General features: G+C 33.0%; 2 protein-coding genes across 2 annotated transcripts; one reads left to right on the top strand and one right to left on the bottom strand.

Moving 5' to 3' along the window:
- Window positions 1-2,042: 2,042 nt before the first annotated feature.
- Window positions 2,043-26,468, top strand: LOC120351158 (myogenesis-regulating glycosidase-like; the record flags this gene model as incomplete). The annotated part of the gene is given in 9 exon segments (XM_039427397.1): window positions 2,043-2,346; window positions 14,168-14,313; window positions 16,774-16,935; window positions 20,921-21,201; window positions 23,218-23,383; window positions 24,745-25,030; window positions 25,754-25,879; window positions 25,881-26,097; window positions 26,319-26,468. Coding segments are annotated over 8 exon segments (1,407 nt in total), but the record flags the coding sequence as incomplete, so codon positions are not given.
- On the bottom strand, window positions 6,965-10,690 carry LOC120351159. Its single transcript, XM_039427410.1, has 4 exons — window positions 10,613-10,690; window positions 9,185-9,413; window positions 8,394-8,553; window positions 6,965-7,194 (listed from the first exon to the last, which is right to left on the bottom strand). Exons 2-4 carry the CDS (start codon window positions 9,347-9,349, stop codon window positions 7,079-7,081), a joined length of 441 nt encoding a protein of 146 aa, XP_039283344.1. The 5' UTR covers window positions 9,350-9,413; window positions 10,613-10,690; the 3' UTR covers window positions 6,965-7,078.

Below are 26,468 nucleotides of genomic sequence, written 5' to 3'. Positions count from 1 at the left end.
CAAAGTTGTTATTCCCTTGTTAAATAACAATCGTAACTTATTTTTAAATCTGATTCCCAAATTCCTATTATAATGTATTCGAAATGAGAAAAATCATCATGTTAGAGAGTCAATTCTATCACTTTCCAGACCTTGAATAATGAGGTCATAGATAAAAATAAAAGGTCACATTCTATAATAATAATTATAGTTGGTCCCGGCTGAAGTATGACAGTCGTAAGGCCCATTGACGGCTTAAATTATATATTCAGGCGGTGGGACCTTCCCGCAAGGGACTCCCCACCAACAAAAGCCATACGAATTTACTTTTATAATAATAATGAATTGAGATGAGACAACACAAGGGGACATTATTATTCTGTAGAACTGATTATGTAAAAATGAATATTATAACAAGTTTCAATATTATGAAACGACAACCACGAATACAACACTTGTAATGGACACATAATTGCCTTCCCAATTCATCGCCGCACAGCATTTGAGAGAACTCCCTTTTATTCTTAGGAGGCTGTTTCAACTGTCATATTGCTGAGTTATTTGTAGCACAAAAACTGATAATTAAAACTATATTAAGCAAACCCAGGCTCTATCCAACGGATATGGTTTTTAGTGATTTTGAGGTCATGACTATACGTCAATTATACATAGAAACCGTAATTGAGTACTTAATAAAATATAGATCCGATTTTCCTCTCACAATAAACTCTACTCTTAATTATTATAATCTAAGGGCCACTGCTAACAAATATGTAACCTATAACACTTATATTGAATGTATAAGGAGACAATTAATTTACATTGGTACTAAAATAATAAACCTCATTCCAAATCACTTTCTCATGGACAATAAGATCAGCGGAAAAATTAAACTGGATATAAAAAACTGGACATACAACAGTTATTTCTTCTTCCATTTAGATATATGACTCGAGATTTCTGCTCCAGCATTTTTTTTTCATTAGTTTTTTCATTTTTCAGTGGACTCGCTTACCTTTATTTTGAGTACCTATTCCTCTGTTTTCTTCCTTCCCCCCATTTCTCCCTTCCTTTTTTCCTCATTACTTCTCTTCTCTTCTTTGCCTGCCTATTACATGCGAAACCATAGTTGGCTAGGTATCTTCCTCTCTTTTTTTTCTCTTCTCCAACACACCCAAACACTAAGCCCATAGTTTTTTATATTTGTAACATTTTATTGTGTTTTATTTGTTCCGTAAATCTTTGTAATTTTGTTTTGTCTTGTTTTGTGTGTTTTTAATAAATTGAAATTGAAATTGAAATTCTGGGATGAGATATTTTGACAAACTTCCAGCAGACATAAGAAAACAGTGCATAAGAGTCAGTGCAACTATTCCAAAAAAACAGCTAGGGAAATATTAATTGAGATAACAATAATTTACAGTGCTACCGAATTTAAATTTTAACCGATTTGAATAACGAAAAATTTTTCTGATTAATTTTACTAATTTAGACAAATTTACTAATATCTTATACGATAGTACACATTGATACATAGATTAAACTAGAGAGTAGATTTTTTGACTTTGTAAATAGATGACAATATCTACAATAATATTGAGTTATAGGATAGCTATAGGAATAATTTTATTAGATTATACTGACATGTCACCTGTCATTTGAATGAAACTCTAATTTTGACGTGCTTGTGATAATATTGTGAATGAATTTATAAATAAATTATTCACTAGACATGCGAAAATACTGTATATAAAATATTTAATTTGGAGTCCGGCTTACTTTGAGCTTTTAGTACCAACCTACCGCCATTTGGGAAATCCAGCTCATCATAATGATTTTGGTGTATTATTGCAATACATTGGTGGCAGGCCTGTGTCAGCAGTCAGACATTGTTATCTTGTGGTGTTTGTGTTATCAGCTATAGCATTCAAATATTAATATTTCATTTTTTATTGTTGTCAAAAACAGGAGATATCAAAATTATTGTGAGAATCACTTTTTAAAGTGCCAGTATCATTGGTAGAATGGGAATAATTATTGACGTTATTCATGGATGATTGATGTACAGTATTGTTACAAATGTTGACAGTATAAAATATCAAAGTCACTTTTGAATTATCAGTGTTATCACTATTAATTTATGGATTATTATCATTCATAATTTATTAATGTGTTATCATTCCTTGTTTATAGAACACAGTCCAAAGTCATAAGCATTCGTCTACTATCACCAGAGTAATGAAATACTGTCTCAAAAACAATATTCTCTCTTCTAGGAAGATAACCAGCTGTAATTAATTCCTTGACTCTAGTATTGAATATTGTTCAAGAAACTTCAAGCTGGGGTTTTACGAGGCTCGATTGCAGGTTTGTATAACTATTTATTAACTACTCAGCATGAGCTTTCCTGGATTTATAATAAGTTATCAAAAGTGGGTTTGTTAATATTCAACAAAACAACTTTGAACGATTGCAATAATTCATATACATTGTCTTTTTTCTTGGGGCTACTCTTGAATAGGAAAAAATAAAAATCTAAGTAAAATTAAATTTTTTTTTACTTAAGACATGTTTCGGCCATGCTGAAATTATCAATATTCTTCATAATGACATACATTTCTATTTTTTATTTCTATTCATATACATTTTAATATGACGTTAACGAATTTTTTAAAGAATATAAATTAATCTTGAAACATTTTCTGATATAATCGACCGAAAGTAGTGAGGTCTATGTTTCAACTCGACTTGCTTTTGTCTGTCTGTATGTAGCGCAATTACGGCCAAACGCGTTGATAAAATTCAATGAGATTTGGCAGGAATATTCCTTTTTCGACTGCGCGTCGATATATACACAAGATTTTTAGTAATTTTGCATTTTAAAAGGATGATATGAAAGGAAAAGGAATTCCTCCATACTCTGATATCACTATTATATCATCTACTTTGAAGATAGGATCAATCAGACTATTTATAATTATTCATAATCAATCAGCTGACAAGTGGATTATTCATATTGCATGCATTACACAGATGTTCGGTCATGTCTATTTCTATAAGGTTTCAATATTTTTATGATGCGTGCCCATCAGTATCAATATTCTCACATTTGAAAAACAAATTTAATAGGTGATTGAAAATAAAATGAAAAATGGTTAAATGAACTGAATGATGCCGAAGATATTATATAATATTCTAGATTGAAAAAAATTGAGAAATATTTTTATCAGATGGAAAGATTATCACGAAACTTGATAAATCATCATATGGGATACAAAAATTCAAACGTGAACTCAGTTTATTAACATAAGTGAGTTTTTGATATTGGAGAAAACAAATAACAGTTCTTATGATTTAACTGTGAATTGTATTCAACTGAATGTGACATCAGATACTTGTGGATGAGAAAACTGCGTGAGGTCTACTGTTCACAGAACTACTAGTACTATGAGTCATTTCTCTACTAATTATACTGTAACTGTTTAGTAGTTTTTGAAAAGACTAGAATAAATTGAGGTCTCTTCACTTATTTACCAGTAGTTCTGTGAACAGTGGACCTCACGCAGTATTCTCATCCACAAGTACCTGATGTCACCTGATTTAAATGTTAAGAAAAACTCAGTTCACGTTTGAATTTGTATTCCATATAAGTCATCCAGTTCCGTGATAATCTTTCTATCTGATGGAAGTTAATTTTTTACAATCAAAAATATTATAATTTCTCCAGCATTATTCAGTTCATTTGTTTATTTTTAATCACCCATTAAATTAGTTTTTCGAATGTGAATAATACCATGACTGCAAAACAAAATATTGAAACCAAAGACGCGATTAGACCAAAATTATTAACAAAATGTTAATAACTCAATCCTTATACATTATATTAGATTGAACATAACTTATCATACACATGATGAAGATGTGGGTTTGTCAACATCCATTCAATCTGATAGAATCTATAAGGATTAAATTAACATTCTGTTAATAACTTTGGTGTAAACCCAGCTTAAAGATGCATACCTCTTCAAGGTCTGTGATTGAAACTATAGACTGGCTTCTACACACATCTTGTCAGCTGATTTATGATGAATAATTCTATAGTCTGATTTTTACTCCAATATTGGCGTATGAAGGAGGCTCCTTTTTCCTTTTATATTATCCTTGAAATGCAAAATTTCCAAAAACCTTGTATATACATCGACGCGCAATTAAAAAAGGAACATACCTGTCAAATTTCATGAAAATCTATTACCGTGTTTCGCCGTAAATGCGCAACATATAAACATTTAAACATTAGAGAAATGCCAAACCGTCGACTTGAATCTTAGACCTCACTTCGCTCGGTCAATTATTCTTCAAGCTACTGTGATACAAGCGCTTATAACATGTTATAGAATTCAATGAATGACATTTTCAAATAACAGTAGAATATTATTCTATGTATATATAATATATATATATATATATATATATATATATATATATATATATATATATATATATATATAATGTAGTAAAGAATTGGTTTATACACGTACGCAATAGGAAATTCACAAATGACACAGAATCACGTCTAAACTACTCAACTGATTAACTTCAAATCTTGCATATTGATTCATAATTTGCTGAGGATGTTTATAGGCCTATTTAAAATTCTTTTGGATTTCAATATGACAAGTTTTCAGTTTGTCAAGCTTTTAATTGTCCCTTGCTGAGCACCACGGGTGATCTGCTACTCATAGAATGAATAAGGGAATATATATTATGCGAATGCTCTCACTATAATATTAGGTTAGGTTAGGTTAGGTTAGGTTAGGTTAGTTTAGGTTAGGTTAGGTTAGGTTAGGTTAGGTTAGGTTAGGTTAGGTTAGGTTAGGTTAGGATACACCGTGTCCAACCAAGAGGTTTACTCGATTGATTTTATGTTACATGCTCATTCATGCACCGAACGTTTCTAAATTTCACACTGTTTACAAACCAGGTTCTACAAAATATTCTCGGAAAATTTCAACTCCCTAACCTTCGTAGAAACAAAATGGCAGCTTATTGAAAAACGATGCTTCAAAAACATTAAAAAGGTGTTTTTGGTTTTATAAAATATTTTTATTGTTGAACTTTAGGGCAATATGACTTTTAAATAAAAAAAACTAGAACATAGCCTAATGTAAAACCGTAAAGTCCAAAATTATTCAAATTGAAACCCTTCCACAGCAACACACTGATAACAGCGCTTAAGAAATGATTCGTAAGCTCTTAGAAAGAAACTCCGGTGTATCCAGAGAAGTTCCTGATCTATTGGTCGTCTTAGTTCCTCATCATTATTGAAGCTATCGGTTTAAACTTTTAAACCCCATAAAAAGAAGTCACAAACAGTTAAATCTGGTGATCGGGGTGGCCAATCTAAAAAATCGCTCCCACGACCAATCCAACAGCCATGAAGTTTGTCATTTAGTAATTGCTTGACATGATCTGCGGAATGAGGTAGAGCACCATCTTGTTGGAAGATTGCTTGATCCATTTCTGGTACCATCAAATGCGGCAAGAACACCGCAACGTAGTAAACCCAGACAACACAGAGACCTCTGTTGGACGTCCAGTGGATGGCCATGTCGGATTTCTAGAATATCCGGCGGACATCCGTTTTTTGCCAAAATATGTCCTATGGACGTCCACAGGACATTCAAGTGTCACAGAATCCGATGTCCGTCAGACATCCAAATTTAATCCACACTAGACATTGTTTGGATATTGTAGGACATCCTACGGATGTCTTCCGGATGCAATAATTATGAAATTAGGATAGCCACTGGACATCCATCTACATCCTAATTCAATCCATGCTAGACTTTTTGGATATTGTAGGACATCATATAGATGTCTTGTGGATGCCATAATTATAAAATTAGGAAATCCATTGGACATCTACTTACGACCAAATTTGGTCTTGCTTTCTTGACCATTGAGGAACTAAGATGTTGTCATGAATACATTTTTTTATAATATAGTGAAGATTTAGTTACCATTCCGGTGCAGTTCTTGGCCCGAAACGGTACTCAATTCTAGATTCTGTTAAAAAAGAATTTCAATAAATAAAATGCATATTAAAATTTTAACAAAATTTTATTTTGAAATCACAGGTTAATTAAAAACCATCAACATCAGTTCATAAAAGTATAACTTTCCTCCCTAGGTGTCAGTGGCGGCTCCAAAACAAAATAAACGCGTGTGTAATAATAAACAAGGATATGTAAGTGATCGTGTAATAAACAAAAACTATATTCATTCTATTGAAAATTTATTGGATAATTGGATATTTAGTTAAAAGCAATTGAGAATGTAATTGAACTTGAGAAGTTTGTGAGACCTTCTAATATTGAGAATTCCACACAATCAGTAAGGGTTTGCGTGAGCGCGTAAGTACAAGTTAAAAATATTACTGTGCTATATATTGTATTTCCAGGCTAATAATATTAAGACTGATCTTATGTAGAACAGTTTTGGGCTTTCTATTTCTATTGTATTGATTGAATCTTGTAACTTATTTATTTCACTTATTGTTATCTCTTACAGTGACTTGGAATTTTGTTGGGAAAATGATATAATTCAAGCTCTATGACAATTATCCCTATTAAAATGACAATTTAATAATCCCTATTTATCGCGTTCTTACTTCCTATGAAAGTTAGGATTGGTATCTGCAACCTCCAATCTATATTTACACCAGCCGCCACTGCTAGGTGTACAAATAAATATTTTACAAAATGGATAAAACCTTGAAAATTTTTATTCAAAAGTATTGATAAAGCAAGACTTTTTCCATATACTAAGATAATGTGGGAAAACGTAAGATTTTGTTATGAATGAGTTACATTATTCTAAGAGAATCATGAAAAGTTAGTAGTAGGCTACTCATTGAACTTAATTTAAACTATTATTTATAGGCCTATTGTTATTTACTTTTAAAACATATTCAAGGTTCATGAAGTATGGCAAATATATGATGCAATTTTAGATGTTTAACTACAGCTACTACAAACACCGTTTTTGTTTTGTTTTATGGCAAATATATGATGCAATTTTAGATGTTTTACTACAGCTACTACAAGAACCGTTTTTGTTTTCCGGTTTGACGTTCAGGAGCATGCCTCAACCAATTTTTGGTGGCCTCTTCAATCGTTTTTTCCGTTGCTTCTTGAAACCCCATCTTAACAGCTTCTGAAATGAAGATCAAATTGTTGTAAACTGCTGATTTTATTATAGTCAGAGTGAGGTTTAAATGGTGTTTTATAATTTTAGTTTTCAATCCCTTAAAACGATATTCAAGGCAACCACATTATTTCTCTTGCCCAAGTGAACAAGCCCTACTGTTCACTGAATCACTAGTAGACCAATCAGGACCCCCTATATACCAGGCATTGGTCCTGGACCAATCACGAGTAATGTAAATATATACTATATTCTGTCTAACAAAAGAACGGATTGAATATCATAATAATAATTATTGGCCAATCAAAGTGAAGTCTAAGATTCAAGTCGACGATTTAGCATTTTTCTTTATGTTTATTGTTTGTTCAGCATTTACGGCTAAATGCGGCAATGGATTTTCATGAGATTTGGCAGGAATATTCATTTTTTAACTATAAGTCGATGTATACACAAGGCTTTTTGAAATTTTGCGTTTTAAGGATAATATGGTTTAGGCCTATAACTGCGAAAATCAGAATATCTCATCCCCGAAAATCATAAGTATAAAGACGAATGAACTTAACTTAAGAAGATAATGGAAACTTAAATTTTTATTTAAAACCATAGGTTAGGGGTTTAGGCTTTTGCTTTTAAATCGCAATATGCTGGTATTATTCAAAATGTTTAGATAATGAAAAGCAAAAAGCTTGCATCTCAGAACATTTGTGTAATTTAGTTTTGCTGAACGTCACCTTAAATTTTTTTGGGGGATGCAGTATTTGGCTATAGCTATAACTGCGCAATGTCTACTGTTCCCAGAAGTACTAGTAGTTTTGTTTTGGTAAAATTATCAGCTGAAAGCCTGAAATATTGATTCACATATGACTACTCCTTCATGTAAAAAGAGCTAATTTTCAATTTTGGCAATCATTAAAAAAATATATTGAACAGAATGTGAAACTACCTCAAGACTTTTCAACTGATAGTGTTTTCGAACCAAAATAATTCTTTGCTCACATTCACTCCATCGTTTTGGTAAACAAAGTATAGTGAGCCACTACCTTCACTAGCTAGTGAGTGAGCCCCGGGCTGAAGAGCTCGCTAAAACACTGATATTGTTAGCTGTTCTATTGAAAGCGTTGAAAGTCAAGATAAATAGCTCAAGTTGCATTGAGTTACGAATTGTATGCAACTAATAGTCGTTTGGACAACTAAACACATGCACTTACCCTCAAGGACTCTGGCACTTTGAAGAATTGAAAACTGTTTTTTCCCTTTCGCACCAAACCAGCTGTAGTCTTTGGCTAATTCATCACCAATAAGTCTTCTCATTATTCTTTTCGTCATGTCATTTATGCTGTTTTCGCCAATTTTACTCAGGTAGTTGACCTGGAAAGTTAAAAACAAAAACCATATTAACAATGTAGTAAAACTCTTATTATTAACACTGCAAGCAAAGTCCAGCACAACTGTAGTAAATTTAAAATAACACATAAGAATAAGAGGTGTCCAATCTGAATGAAGTTGAGGATAAATAGGTACTCAGCATTTCGAGTCAACATGCAATATGCTCTGCTGACCAATTGGTTTGGATAATAGACTCAATACTATATAAGTCATAACTCAATTACATTTTTATTTTCTAATTTTTAATAAAATCCACCTATTCCAAATTCCTACTTATCCAAAGAAGGTTTGGTCCCAATAAGCTTGGAATACCAAAACTCTACTGTATTGTCTCAATTTGTTTAAACAATTTATAAAAAAACTAGTAAAAACTTCTTTACTTTAACATAGTAACATCAAACATAATAATTTTATTTTTTAATGGTTTCAACATCAGTATGTCCATAAGATCCAAGCATTTCTCCTGACAATAATATCTTATACAGTTTAGTTTGGAGAAACTTCAAGTTTAAAAAACTAATATTGTTTGAAAAATTGAACACCAGTTGCAGATTTACTTGTACATTAAACTGAAAATTGAAATCTGAAGTTGTACCAACAAAGTATATCTTACCATGTTATTTTTGGAATGATTATCTCTCAGCTCCTCTTCTATTTTGAGCAGACTCTCCAAAGTCTTCATTGGCAATCGTGCCGGATCAAAGTTGATTTCATCATGCTGCTGGTTTGACCAGGGGTCTGTATTTTGATTTTGAGATTTCAATATTGATTCCAACATGTCTCGGTTGCTGTTAGTAGTAGCTCTCAGAAGAGCTAATTGCTGAAGAATTATTTTCTGAATTCTGGAACACGTATTTATAATATTAAAACAAAATATTTAAAAAATAAAAATGGGGATTTATACTTTCACCAGTATTTACCCATTTTACCAGTGATTTTAGAGGGTACATAAAAATGCTTTATGAAAAAATTAACTGTGTCGTGAATATATCAGTTTTTAACCAAAAAATTCTAAAAGGTTAGGTTCTATAGGTTGGCCTTGATTAGCCTAGGTTGTGTAACATTGACAATGGTACACAATTCAATTTTTTATAGGCCTAATAATTTTATAAGTAACCGATTTTGTTTTGTCAATTTACTGTTCATGACATAGGCTAGCGTTGATAAATTTTTAAAATCACACAGACTTAACCTAAGCAACCTTGAAAAGACAGCGTATTATGCATTGATTAGCCAGGTCTATAAGATTCATAGGCTATTCTGAAAATCAAAAATGAATATCACCTTCAAGAAGTTGAGGAAAAATAATAGGCCTATAACATTACACCTTATTTGCAACTTATTGATCAAATCACAGGTAACAAATTAACAGCCTCTACAGATACTGCATGATGAGAACTGAACAAAGAAATGACATAGCCTATTCTACATTGATTGGCTCAGTCTATAATATTAAATATTTTATAACAGTAACTTATGAGGAGATATGGAAATAGTTATTTGTGCAACTAGTGCGCAAAGTGACAGTTTGCTGCACCGAAAGAAACGTTTACGCCCGAGCCGTTGGCGAGGGCGGAATGGTTTCTTGAGTGCAGCAAACGAACTTTGCGCACGTATTTCACATTAAATTTTTCCTACAGTTACCATTGAATATGAAAAGTGGGTAATTATGGTAAAATTGCCTGTATAATGTAGTAGTGTTTGAATGGCGGGGGGCAGCTGTGTGGTGTGTGCTGTGGTGGCACTGTGCTGTCGTTGTCCTCCATTATAATATATACTTGATAATTAGCGCGTTGTGCTTGGTTGCACCTCTGCTCACTATAGCAGCCACAGCAGTCACCGTTACCAACTTCATTTTGATTTTGCTGCACTGGTGCTCCATATAACCTACTAACTATTTTGCGTTGTCATGCTGCAAATCTGGAGTACGCAAAGTACTCACTTTGCGCACTAGTGCGGAAAAGTGATTCTTTGCAGCCTGCAATCAGTGCACAAATGGTCACTTTTCAGGGTATCTGTAGGAAAAATATATTACACATACCTTTGCAATTTATGGATTCCACGTTTTTCAAGAATTCTAGGATTCAACGTTTTCAAGATAGCCACAAAGAAGTAAAGACCGAAGAAAGAACAGCAAACAGCCAGCGAGCAAACACTATTCTCTTTCAACTTATATAGATCAAAATGGCCATGGCGCAGAACCAGTGCTACCTACATACATTCTGCGCGCGCTATTTAGCTCTAATTTAAAATATCACAAGATCAATATTAAAGCTATTCTCCATTTTTTTTTCAAATAAAACTTAAGAAAACTGGAAATATATTAGCCTACTAAGATTCTCACTATTATATATGATAATTTAATAAGCTATTTCATACAAAGTATGGAAAAGTTGAAATTTTTTTCGTTAAATCTCACAAAAATCTTATTGCTTTCCACAGAATCACCAGGATTTTGTCTGATTAGAGTTGAATGAACAAAAAACAAGTAAAAATGCTTTTTACTCAAAAACTATGGCTCTAATTGAGAAAATATACGAAATAAAAAGTATTTGTTATGCAATTTTACATCTAGAAAACTTACTCTTGTTATGAGTAAGTAATTTTTTGTTATATGATGCACAAAATTTTCAAAGTCGTTTGGTGATAAGAGTTTTGAAAATTCATTGCTCCTAAACTATTCTGAATCTAGCTTCCCCTCGTCCTAGAATTGAAATTAAACTCAAAGATAGTCCTTATTTGTCAATTTCAGCCCTAATCCACGCTTGGAATTCGAGTTTAAATATCATTTTCGCTAAATTTTGGAGGGTTGTTGTGAGTGCCAGGGGTGAAACATAAGGATGTGCTTCACAGACCTATTGGGGTCATATAGGTCTGCATGTGTGCCAAGTTTCATCCCGATCATATAAGGGGTTGGAGAGTGACGGGCGCCCGATGAAATTTATTGAAGAATATCATTTAGTTGATACTAACATATTATATACTCAAATATAATGTAGTATATTTGATTGAAATAAATAATTGAAAAATAAAGAATGAAAATGAAAAGTCAACTATTTTATACAAATAAATTAAAAAACCCATGGTCATCCTTTGTATGATGTCCCATGGACAACTATCTGGGATTTGTTTTGGACCATCCAGATTGGATATGTGATGGACGTCCAGTGGTAGTCCACAATAGCGTGGATCAACATAGGATATATCGGAAGCGGATCGGACATCCAGTGGATATCATGTGTTGTCTGGGAACAAATCAGATAACAACTCATGAAAGTAGTTTTTATAGGAAGCGAATGAGTAAAATTTTCAATATGCCGCCATTTTGTTTCTACGAAGGTTAGGGAGCTGAAATTTTCCCAGAATATTTTCAGAACCTACTTTGTAAACTGTGTACAATTTAAAAAAGATCGGTGGATTAATGGGCATGTAATATGAAATTAATCGTGTAAAATTCTTTGTGAGACACGGTGTATATATATATATCACTCAAAATCTTACCTCTATCTTTGTTAGGGCTACTCTTAACTATCAAGGAATCAAATAAAAAATCAAAGTACCATTTTTAAAAAAAACGTTTACTCACAACATGTTTCATCATTGATGTTATTTTCTCCACAAATTATTTGAAGCTCCGATTGCACGTCTTTAGGCCTTCGCCTATCAAATTTAACCACCATTGAGCGCTGGTCAACCGCGATGAAATTTGCTAAGCTGGTAACTGTGTGTGTGTGTGTGTGTGTGTGTGTGTGTGTGTGTGTGTGTGTTTTTAACCAGATTTTTTCCATCGCATCCCATGGTAGGTAGCTGTGACTCGAGATATCCATGTATATTTATATCTGATCCAATATTTATTGGTGTTTCATATCAATAAGAGTTAATAGAGTTATCAGGAAATGTATGGTTTCATAATAAATTCTAATAATTCTTCATAGACTAAATATAAGAGCGGAGTTGGAAAAGAATGGAGCTTTGTCTTATGACTTGCAAGGCTAGCAAACCAATGTTAATCTGATGAGTCTCGAAACATCTCAGTAGTATCATAGACATAAGATAGCATAAGTGTGAATGTGTGCAAGAATGATTATAAATTGGCATATTGATTTATTTCAATATAATATCATATTCAATTACTATGTATATTTATTTATTTATTTCATTGAAAATATTACAAATCATAATCATAATAAATATAATATGATTGGGAGAAGACAACAGGCATAGCCCAAAACTGTCTTCTCTCAATTTTTACAAATAGAAGTTTCAAAAAAGAATAAAGTTAAGATTCCACTTTCACTTCAAAAAGTTCAATTTCCACTTCAAAACTAATGACTAAACTAAAAATTTTGAATTTTGATATTTAAAAACTGATTAAAAACAAAAATATTTTACTCAAATCTCTACAAATTGGAAATTTTTGAGTAATTTTGCAAAATTTTGAGCCAGAAAAGAAACACAACTTCACTAATGTTCTTCATTATATAATATTTCAATTTATATGTTAATATTTTATTATATATATTCAAGTCTCCCCACACAGGGTAGCCTATAGGAATCAATATTAGAAAATTAGGAAACAATATTGTATTGCATAAGTAGTATCCCATGTTAGCCTATAGGTTTTGTTACAAATTTGAAGCAGATCTCTTGTTAACTCAAGCCGATTACTATCGACCATTCTATATTGATTGATTGATTGAGTACTTTATTTATGTAGATTACAATATATACTGGCTTATACACTTATATACAATAGCTTACAATACAGCAAAATTATAGATGAATTTACATAATATAGACTAAGAAAATAATTATTGAACTGTATATGATATGAAAAAGCAATTTGTATTAAAATAACTATAGTAATAATTATATTGTTATGCATCTACATAAATTGGCGGAGCTTTGGACATATCAATGTCCATTCTTCGGAAAGAATATTAAAAATATCCTCCCCACTAACTCTCTACCAAAACGTTAATTTCATTATTAAATTTAAACTAAGGATTTATTTATTAATGGAAATATTGTAAAAGTTTTAATCAATATGAATATTTAAGAGAAAAAAACAGAAAATTGATAAAGTAAAATAATTATATAGGTAGATAAGATCAAATAATTGATTAATAAAATGAAGTAGGCTGAATATAGATCAGGGTTATCAACTTTCAGTAATATACAGCAGTATGCAGTGGATAATTGAAATAACATGAGTTTATGATATATATATATATATATAATATATATATATATATATATATATATATATATATATATATATATATATATATATATATATATATAATTCGTTCTATAACAGGTTTAAAGGTTTATATTGGTGAACTTTGTATATGAGAGACTACCAGCGTCACATAGCTCCACTAAAAATAACTACTAGAACAAATATCGGCTTGAGTTAACAGTGAAATTAGGTACATAAAGACCCATACTATTAGGTATCTTATTATGCTATTTTTTTACTATGGTAGTATGTTCATACACTGAATCTCACGATTTATGTTTTGGCTATTCAATCTTTCTCTCAATTTATTTTCTACTTCATTCCAGCTTCTCAATTTTGTTGTATCTTTTCCAGGGTATCATTGTGGTCTCAACCAAATATGCAAATGCTATAAACTGTGTTCAGTCCCGCTAAACTCGCTCTCTTAACACTGGATGAGTGATTTTTTTTAGGAAAACTGATCTATACGGATTGAGTGAAGATGGATAGACGTACAAAGGGTAAGTTGATGATTTGATTGGATTATTTTGAAGTAACGTTGAGGAACGAACTCAGAAGAGGCGCAGAAGGTCAATTGACAGATTTTGTATTGAAACTTTCTCTGCCATTTTATTTCAACATCAGTGATAGTTTTATTTTCTCTCAATGACGGTACTTATTCAAAGTTGAAGTTGGATATCCACTATAGAATCCTACGGTATCATTATTTTTCTAGTAATAAATAACATAACAACCCATTTTACTCCTTAAAAAGAACTAAAGCAAATCAAACAGGACAAGGAAACATTCTTTGAAATTTATTCCTTTGTGCTTCACAGAAGTGAATGAATAATCTTGAAATCATAGGAATCTTGAGATGAAACCACTACATTACACTCCTTTCACAAATATACCATAATTAAACAAGAATTTCCTCCAGGTTTCTGCGCTAAAAGAAGGATTATTGTTCAATGCTTCATCATCTCATGAATACCACTCAAGGCCAAGCCACACAAGGCGTTTCTTCAGTCGGCACAAAAGACAGGGAAGCTCTCTGATTGGCTCGACTCTATCAGCCAATCTAATAGATTTCTGTCCTGTCGTGCCGATTGAAAAAACGCGTCATATGGCTTCGACCCAAGTCGCTTGTTGTTCTAAGTTGATGTAGACGACTCATCTATAATATAATAAAAAAGAGAATTGGCTCATACACGTACGGGATAGGAAATTCACGAATGACGCATCATCACGTCTGAACTACTGGAGTTATTAACTTGGGATTTTGCATATAGTCTTAACTTGCCGAGGATGGATATAGGCTCATTTTGAATTATTCAAGATTTCAGTAGGTCAAGTTTTCAGTTTGTCAAGTTAATTGAGTTCAATCAGACCCTTGCGGAGCACGGGTTACCTGCTAGTCATGAGTTTGAGAATAAAAGATAGGCAACCCAAATGATTCAAATTTTCTTGTTGGCCTATGAGTGCATATGCATATACATATGAAGAGTCAGAATAAAATACGTAGGTATATTTCAATATAAATATTTTGAAATCTTATGAGAGAGTTACAACCAATGTAGTTCTATAAAATCTATATAATATACAGTTTATTTCTATTGTTATAATAGGCTATTGTCATTATAAAAGGACAAATTACTACCCATTAAATGAAAATGAAAATGTTTTATTGGCAGAAATATAAAATTAAACATCTTAGAAATACATAATATAAGCAATACAAAATTTTACAACATGAGAAAATACTATTACAAAATAAAATGTAATGCCAATTGAGTATTTGCATCTCGAGGTACTAAACCTGTTTGAGATGGTGATATAAAATTGATTACAAAACTATAGCGCTAATATTTAGTTACTGAGGCCGACAGTCGCATATGAAGTGACACATATTACATAACAGTATCGATGATTTATCAATTTTAGCTTTGAAGTATATTGTACAATATTATGATATACAAGTCTACATGAGAATTCTAAAAAAAATATCTATATTCTCACATTCCATTACAAATCTCTTGGCATCTCTCAAAAACCTTGATCGTATCTTGCACTGCCTTATCTCCAAGGGCAGCAGATTGTAGAACTTTGGAGCCAGATAAGAAAAAAAATCATGAAGTGACTTTTATTTGGTTTGGGTATACAAGCTTCGTATTTATTTCTCAAATTATTGTTCTTCAAATTAAAATACTCATTGCCATTAACGCTTCTATCAAAGAAGTTCCTGAGCACTTTGTAGACATATAAATTTTTCAATGGAAGTATAGCTAATTTTCTAAAGATAGGTGCTGTGTGATCCAGCTTTGCCTTGAAGGAGATAATGCGAATGAAGGATTTCTGTAAAACAACTATCGGCCTCAGGGTTACAGTGTAGGCTCCTCCCCACAACGCTAGACCATATTCGAGTTTAGAATTTATCAAAGCATAGTATACAGACTTTAATAGAATGGAGTTACACACTGATCTTAACAGATAGAATACTCTTATGTATTTTATGAGTTTCTGTTTCAAATAGTTTAGATGCTTTCTCCATGTGACTCTATTATCTAGTACTAGCCCCAAGTATTTGATTTCTTCGACTTGTTCAAGTTGGGGGCAATCACAGATAGTGGTTTCGGTACAAGATAGACTATGATACCTCAATGGTATTGAATTTTTAATTAAATTTTCATTATATTATAATGAAAATTCTCTTGTATATAAGATAAATAAAGATTTAATGGTAGTTTGTCTTTATATAAATCATATTATAATTTATAGTATTTTGACATTACTATGATCTACGTTAAGGAGGCAGTTGTGGGTTTCGACCTGTTGTCTGCAGAGATATTGTAAATAAATAAATATATGAGTTTCACCTCGTAATTTATTACCCCGTATCCAATTTGTTATGTTTATCCAGGCAATTCTGTATTCTACCACGAGTACTAATCTTTTAATATAGCTTACTTTGCATTTTTCAGTTATTGGCTTTTTTGTTGTGCTACTGACAATCTCTGGACCATCATGCTTTGCTGATGATGACTTGGAGAGTGACCGGTTTGAGGATGATGAACTACTGTATCGTCCCAGGGTTGGCTATCTCGATCATCATGTACATTTAGAAATTCCTTCAACATCGAAAGGTGAATTGGAGACTATTACAATGATTTTCTCTCATATAATTATATCCTATCCAATATCTATATAGTCTACTATTATACAGAATTGGGCAATAAAGTATTGGGGATTTCGAATAGCTGTTATATTGGTATTCATTTTAGGACGGGACACAACTTTTTCCATGTTTCTTAGTAACTCGGTACATTGAAGCTTGGATGTTATAGTGAGGTCCAAGTTATAATGGCTGTGGAAAAAGATTGAAGAACAACGTTGCCAACCACTGCCTCGTCAATGCCTTTTGTAGAAGGTGGCTGATACAGGTTTATTGATGTAGAATTGAGGCTCAACTCACACTTACGCAACTCAGGTCGAGAAGAGACTCGACTCTAGTCGAGAGCATGTGTTTTCAAATGGTGACGTCGCGGAGACTAGAACCGACTGGTCTGAGTGTCACCATTTGAAAACACAAATGCTCTCGACTAGGGTCGACTCTCTTCTCGACCTGAGTCGCGTAAGTGTGAGTTGAGCCTAACTGTGCATTCTCATTTGAAATAATCAATATTATATTTCATTAAGCAATAAATTATATTTTTCAATAACTTCATAATGTATTCAAATAGTTGAGATGATATATTTTGTTATTTTAATTGTACATTATTGTTAAAAGACAATCTGACAACAAAGCAAAGCGAGAAAGAGATAGAGCTATCCGCTTTGTTGAATGATAGACAAGGTTAGCAATACCATTGCTAATCAAACACTGTCATTATGATGTGGACCTCACTATAGCATTTAGAAGGAGAGAAATCGAAAATTAATTAAGTACCCAAACCAATAACATTTGAAAAATGACATCCGCTTTTGACCAAACACTCCTGTAGATGTTGTGAGAAGTTGACGACAGAGCTCCGTGCAAGAGATAACCTTGGCTTATCTGCCTTGGAGGAAACCTTATTGGTGCATAAAGCATTATAATATAAAGCACTATAATCAATCATATATATATTACAGAATATATAATTTATTACACCATTGGAGGAAAAACTAGGCTGAGCCTGAACTATTTCTCTCCAAAGATTTTAATAAAATGTTAATGTTGTCCAAAAGTTAAGTTTTAAGATTAAGGTTTTCTGTTTGTAATTGCTGTTTTTGTTTCAATGTCGAATGACCGAATGTTTGTTGTTACATTAGCCAAAACGTATATTATTGCTCCCAACTATTTTGAGTAAATTTCACAATAAAGAAAAATTCACCTGAATTTTTTATTTTTATTTTTTTCATTTATTCTATTTGCAATAAAAATGAGACTAATGTAATAACATTGTAGATAAAATAATAAGGTAGTCCTTGTGCTATTTTTCTTCCAAATGTGTAGGTGACACAGTCCAAGATAAGGTTAGAATTTCACGTGTACAATTTTCACAAAATTCTAATCCAAAATAAACATGAAAACTATAAATTTTGAATTTAGAAGGCTTGAATTAATAAATTAATTAGAAATATTCTACTCAATTACCGCCACTGTAACAAATAATATTGAGTTATTTAAGAAAATTGGAACTATTGAAGAAACACAAACTTGTAAACACTGAATATTATAAAACAATACTGAACAATTTGAACAATTAACCTCAAAATTCACTTGAATTTGAACAATTCACCTAACTTATATAACTTTATAGTATCAACCTCAACACTGTATGGTTCGAACATGAAATACATTGAGAGAAAAAATTACATTTCTAAGGCGGAACTTTCCTGGACGCCTCATTTCGTTGCGTGGAATGACATCCTCATTCATAGACCTGCCACCTTGTGACTATTTTTTTATGGAGCTACCTTAAAGCTTGAGTATATATACACAAGTCATATGAAATTGAAGCCCTGAGAGAGATATTATACAATAAATTCGAGCAATAGTGATGCTTCAGAAGAGTATTGGATACTCAGGGATACCTATATGAGTAACTATCATCCATATCCTTACTATGGATGTCTAACTATTACATTTGAAAAAATCTGGTGTGGTACACACACAACTTTCCTTGCTCATTGAACTATAAGCCTCATTATCAAACGAGAATAATTTAGGGGAATAACATAATGACGATTGACGGCAACATATTTGCAACTACGAACAGACTACTGTATAATATGTGTATATACAATAATTGTTTTCAGAGTACTTTTTCCTTTATGTGAATTGTGAAATTCGATGATTTTTCTGAAATCGTCAAAACAGCTGTTCTACAGATGAAATATCTTGACTATGACTGTGTTATTTTTATAAACTGCTCTACCTACCCACGGTAGGTACCTCATGCTCGAGAAGGAGGTTACAAAGTCCATTTCTCAAGGATTGGTTGGACCCCCCATTAGTACCCCAGGAAAAAGACTCATGTCAGTTGATAGAGCTAATAATAACTATACAGGGTATGGATTTGAAAAATCATTAGAGCCGTTTTTGAGAAAATCGTGAAAACAAGGTTTTTTAGTAACTGTCATTTTTCTCAAGAATATTACGAGCTCCTGCAATTTTCCCAGAATGAGACTTATGTCAGTTGATAGGGCGTATGAATAGCTATCCATGGTATAAATTTGAAGAAAATCGTTGGAGCCGTTTTCGAGAAAACCGTGAAAAACATGGTTTTTTAGTAATTATCCGCCATTTTTTCCGCCATCTTGAATTGGATTTATTGAATTTCTTATTGTCGGGTCCTCATGGTATAAGGACCTTAAGTTCAAAATTCAAGTCAATCGGTTAATTAGGAATGGAGTTATCGTGTTCACACACACAACACACACACACATACACACACACAGACCAATACCCAAAAATCATGTTTTTGGACTCAGGGGACCTTGAAACATATAGAAAACTTGAAATTGGGGTACCTTAATTTTTTTTGGAAAGCAATACTTTCCTTACCTATGGTAATAGGGCAAGGAAAGTAAAAAGGCGTTCGCTTTCGACCAAGCATTTCTTATCCTTTTGATAAAAGAAATCCAACCTGACCTGTCGTGGAGGAGGATATTGGATATAATATTATCTATAGTTAGAGGTTATAGATAGTTAGGGCTAACTATTTTGTTCTCAATCATGAAATTTTTTCCAAGCATATCATACTGGTTTGCAGAAGACTAGGGACTTGGAGAAGTGCTCTGTTTGCAAGCAACCAGGTGATGAATGAGATGTTAGTATAGGGGAAAAAACTCCTGGATCTTGTGAAGGACACAGTATTGGTTTGCCCAACTAACATACAATAAGCTTCGGTTGGCGTGTGAGGTTCTTTGAACCACTGGATCTTTGAATCCGTCCCTTCAAAACCATAAACATGACAATTAATCAATTAATGATTGAGAGAATATATTTTCCTCCACCTTCCTCCACTAGAGTGTCACTTTTTTGCCCTTGGTATTAAAAAACAAAAAAACTCCCTAGGGAGTAAAAGTAACTCCATAAATAACATGGGAAGCATCTCTATTTTGAAAACTTACATTGAAAATAGGTTGGAAAGTCAAAGCTCAGATGAGGAAGCATGATAGAGTTGTTTGACACTGAGCCAACTGAATTCAATACCTCAACCAGAACTTTGATCAACTTATGAAATATATGTTTGTATGCTATTACATACTTAATATTAGTGAGCGATAGAAATGGATAGGCATATTTTTGAATATCTTATGCTATTCAAAGTACCAGCCAACGAATATTTTTCATCCGCTATTCAAATCTGGAACACGCAAACTGGAGTTTGCCATTGTTTCAAGCTGATCAATGTTACAACTTTTGCTGATAGATGGCACTCACGGCAGTGACAGTCAGACAACTGGTCTTTCAGTCGCCTCCTTCAACAAGCAGGGATACTATGGGTGTATTTGGGTTTCCAACAAATTTTTGAGTATGATGTTTGCCTCAAAGCTCCCCCAACCCACATGGGGCACCAAAGGCTTAGTGTTATTCATATTTCCTGGACCTTTTGCTACTAAATTGTAATTTTTTTCCAGACAAACCACCTAAACTGCGGGCTCAACTAGGGAGAGACTCAAAGTTAGGGCAGCCCTCCAGTATATTGTTCCATTCACAATCAACCGAATTTACTTGGGACTCACAGGGCATTCAACTTCAAATTTCTCGCCTTCCCAACACCAACCGATGTCACGAGATCAAGTGGACCAGTACAAAAAAGTCACCACTGAGAGACTGCTTCGAGATTGGAAGAGCCAGCTGGTATGGAGGACCAGAGTATGTCAGTCAGGCTTGGCCTGTTGAGAAACAGAGATTTCAGGTTTGTAATTGAAACAATTATTAATCTATAGTGTGATCCATTCCAAACTGTCAAAGTGAATTGAGAATACTGTATATGTATATTGTAGGTTTGTCTTGGTGGAGGATTATCATTAAATTAGTGAGGAGATAATTAGTCCATGTGAGGAATGCTTTTGATTGAGTACTTTATTTATGTAGATTACAATTAGGGTTGCCACCTTTTTATGAAGAATAAAGTACATTGGTAATCACAGGCCTAAAAAATAAAGTACATTAAGTTTGAATAAAGTACATGTTATTTTTACCTGTATATTCAAAAAGGCCGCATAATTCAATGTGGCATTCCTATATACTCACATGAATACACATTATTGACTTGAATATCATTAGGCCTGGTTGCACAACAGCCGGTTGAATTTAACTGTGATTAATTCCATGAGAACCAATAAGAGAAGGCATTTTTTGAAAAGACGGCTTCTCTGATTGGTTCTCGTGGAATTAATCACGGTTAAAATTTAACTGCTGTAGTGCAACCGGCACTGACTACTATTAAAATCTATTATAATTATTATAGTATGTAATAATTTTCTATTATTATTCGATTTATCAAAATAAGAACATTATAGCTTGGAAAGTTATTGATTACATACTGGTATGACGAAAATGATAATAAATCATTAAATAGATGAATTAATTTTATTTGCTACAAAGCACATCCTCATAAAGAAGAACTGTATAGTATAGGCTAGTATTATAGAAAAAACATATCATTAAATAGATGAATTAATTTTATTTGCTACAAAGCACTCCTCATAAAGAAGAACTGTATAGTATAGGCTAGTATTATAGAAAAAACATATAATTTATTTATTGATCCAAAAAAGTTTAGAGTTGGTCTTCTAAATCAAAATGTAAGTTATATGCCTTGAAAAAAATGCATAATATTATCAATCTTCAAAAATTTAATCAACTCTAGGCTATTGCAAAATAATTCGAGGTACACGAGAATATGAAAATTAATGCAAAAAAATTGCATCCCTCTGCCCAAAGCCTGATAATTATAGTTCTCAAAATACAATTTGAATATTTTTTTAAAACACATAAAAACTAAAGCACCCTTTATTTATATAGAATATATTTAGAATATTTAAAAGAACTACCGGTTTCAGCTTATTTTAGCCAAATAAACTGACAGTCTCCGCCACTCTATAAACCTAAATTTTTTGATTCCCTCGTACGTTATTATAGTACTTTATTGAGCAAAATAAAGTATTTTTGCGTACTTCATCTTGCTTACAAAGTATAAAGTACAAGACCTCCAATAAAGTACAATACTTTATTATATAGTACGGGTGGCAACCCTAATTACAATATATACTGGCTTATACACTTATATACAATAGCTTACAATACAGCAAATTTATAAATGAAATTACAAAATATGATTATTGAAAATAATTATTGAGCTGTATATCATATGAAAAAAGCAATTTGTAATAACTATAGATAAAATAGATAATATTTTTATGCATCTTTATAAATTGGCGGAGCTTTGGACATATCAATGTCCATTCTTTGGGAAGAATATTCGTAGTATCCTTCCCAATAACTCTCTACCAACCATGCTCTCTCTACCATGCTCAAGGAGGAAAAAGAAGAAGACAATTTTGGAAGACAATTTTTGACCACACAGATCTATCTGGGGTGAACATACCAAAAGTCTGAACCCCACACACTTTTCTTGTAACTTATAACTTCAACTTAACTATAACACTGACTTTATAACTTCTCAACAATAGGTGAAATACTATTTTTCAAAGCTAACAAGTAGAAATAGTGATTAATTGCTAATCAATTGGGTAATCAGTTCCAGTACAGAAGAAACTAGCCTATTGTATAAAGTTTCACTACTGTAAAGTGTCTTTTTAAATCAATTTTGCTAAATGTGGATGATAGTGAAGATAATTTTTATTGTTGGTTTTGCTCAATGGAGAAGTCTCATTTAATTTATTTGTTCTAACCATTTTTTTCATAGAGAAAGCCCTATGTGAGAAATTATGACGTTGGCAAGGCAGAGCCATTCTGGTTCAACTCAAAAGGCATCAGCATCTATGTGAATGAGTCTACTCAACTGTTCTACACGGTTGAAGGCGGCAGTATCTGTCTTATTGCGGATAATGAGGAACCCTATTTGCCAAGAGGTGGAATGATCCTTCAAGATAATATCTCAGTATTACAGAGTGATCCTGAGTTGCACAACTCAATTGACACATAACTCATAATAGTACATTATTTTTAACTTTGACCTTGAATCAATGCAATTCAAATTGACTCTGAAAAGGTACCCTAACTCAAGTAGGTGGATTTGGAGAGTTCTGGACACCTTGGTCTTGTACTAACCAACCTAACATAATTTTCAAAAAATAAACTAACCAGGTAATTTGGAGGGCTCTTGAACAACCTTGATCTTGAACTTACTTGACTTGGAAAACAACCCAACCTGACTAGGCAGATTTGAAGGGCCTGGAACAACGTTGACCTCAACCAAACCTAACACAACTTGTCCTTGGAAGAAATAACCTCACCTAACTCAACCACAACTAACATTTGCCTACAAAAACTAACCTAACTTGAAAAAAATAAATGAGACATACAAAAGGATTTCTGTTCCTATGAACTATGCAGAGCAGATCACAACTTGCTCTCAACTCTATCTTTTCCAGAAATCAAACCTTTCATGAACATCATTGCCATTTGTTGTAGGCCCAACAGACAATATCCTGTGATGGTATTGTATGAGGTGCCCAGGAAGTTTCAAAATGTTCCACCAACTGGGGTATGAAACTGATAACATGTTATACAAAATCAATCTTTCTGAGCTAAAATAAAGCAATTCAAATTTTTATACTCAGGTGATATCATATTATATGTGTGGGAGTTCACAAATTGCAACCCCCACCTTGTGATACATAATCACAAGTTTTTTCCCCTATCCAAAATGATAACAAAGTCATATTGGAGAAAAAACAAGTGAGTATGCCAAATATGTAAGGTGTCAGCAAGACAAAGCCATTTTCATTCAATTAATAAGGCATCACACATATATTGTGACATTGAAATGATCTATTTCAAAACATAAATATGAGACCTGCACAATAAAGAAGCATTATAGTTTCAATTTTGATACAATGCCTCATGCAAGTTAATCCAGTTTGCTGATAGGTTTTTGGATCAGGTTAGATGACATGAAAACTACTTTCTAAAATCAAAATTGAGTATTTGATTAGAAAATGGATGGCTAAGTTTGAAGGTTAGTCATGTATAGGCTGAGCCTTGCTGGGATTTGTACTGAAATGAGTTTTATATTGTGATAACTGAATTCAATTTCCTTCCCTTATTTCTCCCATTCATTCATTCTTTTGCTTTTTTTTCATCTCACTGCATTTTTCTCTTCTTCATTTATCTTTTTTATTCCCACTTTGTCTTGAATCATTCCTATTTCTATCTCCTATCCTCTTTTTCTTATTATAATCTCATCCTTCTATTCTTGTGTCATTTGCAGATGAGATACTATTGCAGTACACACTGTGTAACTTTGACAATCCACGCCAGGCATATGAGTACAGCGTTGACAACTTTTTTGATCGACCAGCAGCTTTGCCAGATCGTCGCATGGTTGAGTTCCCAGTTTGGGCAACCAAGGTGCACTACAGTTGGAGTGACACAAAGGTCAATCAAACAACTGTGCTGCAGTTTGCCAAAGACATCATGATGCATGGATTCAACTATAGCCAAATGGAGATATCGGACAATGGGGCCAGTTGCTATGGGACTACTGTTTTCAACACGTGAGTTCTTTTGTCAGACTAGAAAAGACAAAGTTTGTTGTTGGTTTGGTGTAGCTGGTTTTGGAAAACATAGATGGTAGGTGGATGTCTACAGTGGTAGAAAGGCCTTCAGGAATTAGTTTAATATTGTGAAATGATAACTGATTTGAGGGTGATGATTGCTCTTTCAGCTGTTGAAGCTCATGTCACAGTTCTCTTCCACATCTTTTTGAAAAATCAAAATTCCGAGACTGTTAGTTTTAAAAGTTCCATGACTTTGATTTCTTGAGGTATAAGTATAAGCAGAACAGTCAGGTTGATGGTTAGCTTCCAGTGTGAAGCTATGTCATGTAACATAAGCACCATGGAGCATGGGTGAAAACAGTTTGATTGGTGTTTGACAGTAAAATGTTTTTATCATAGTCAGCTGATCAGTGGCATCAATTGGACCAAGATCTCTACTCTGATCCACTTGTTGAGTTCCATTATAACAATGAAAATTAGGTTACAAGTGTCTAACTTGACATTTTGTGGTAAAGTTTTGGCTGGTAACATTGAAGAACATATAAGAGTAGAAATTGTTAAGAGTAGTTATTATTGAGATTATAAAAGATTGTAATAATTATTGGTGGACCCATCATCCAGTTAGCTACTGCTATCAATATGAATTATTTGCTTTATTTTTTCTGTTCAATCATGTGAATAAATCAATATTCTAATTTCTCTTTGTTCAATGTTTCACAGATCATTATTCCCTGACATGAAGATGCTCACTACACAGCTGAAGGGTATGGGCTTCAGGACAACCATGAGGACTCATCCTTTTGTGGATGAGGAGTGTATGGAGTATGGCCCTCTGAAAGACAAGGATATTTGTGGTTAATGAGAGGAATGAAGTTGGCATGCATTGGTGGAGAGAGGAGAGATGGCATGATTGGGAGAACAAGAAAGGCTTGATTGACTTCACCAAGCACAGTGCTCAACAGTGGTTTGTAACCAAACACAGGAAAGTTTTGGATGACTATGGAATTGATGGGTTCAAGATTGATAATACTCTCAACATTGAAGAAATTGGCTGGTTGTCAAAGGTAAGTCAGTGTCAAATTTGGTTGAATTACATTATTATTAGCTCCATTTTTCCAATTATATATGCTAATGTAATTCATAGCTACTGACCATTGATCAAACATTATGATAGCTCACTTTGAATTTAATGGTCGAGTGGATAATAATAATAGAGTAAAGAAAAACAGTATAATGTATTTAGAGGCACCAACCTTATCCCCTAATATTATTATTGTCTTTTTAGGAGGCCCGTCTGAATTGCCCAGTGGAGAAGCAGCCACACTGCTACATCCAATCATATGTCGAGACTTTGGCAGAACTTGGACCACTAACCGAGACGCGTGTCTCCTTCAGAACACAACGACATACTATGTTTGTGCGCATGTTTGACAAG

This window comes from Nilaparvata lugens, chromosome 1 (genome assembly GCF_014356525.2).
Source record: "Nilaparvata lugens isolate BPH chromosome 1, ASM1435652v1, whole genome shotgun sequence".
Classification (NCBI taxonomy): Eukaryota; Metazoa; Arthropoda; class Insecta; order Hemiptera; family Delphacidae; genus Nilaparvata; species Nilaparvata lugens.
Note: the sequence above shows the minus strand (reverse complement) of the source record. Positions and strands in the feature narration are given on the sequence as shown.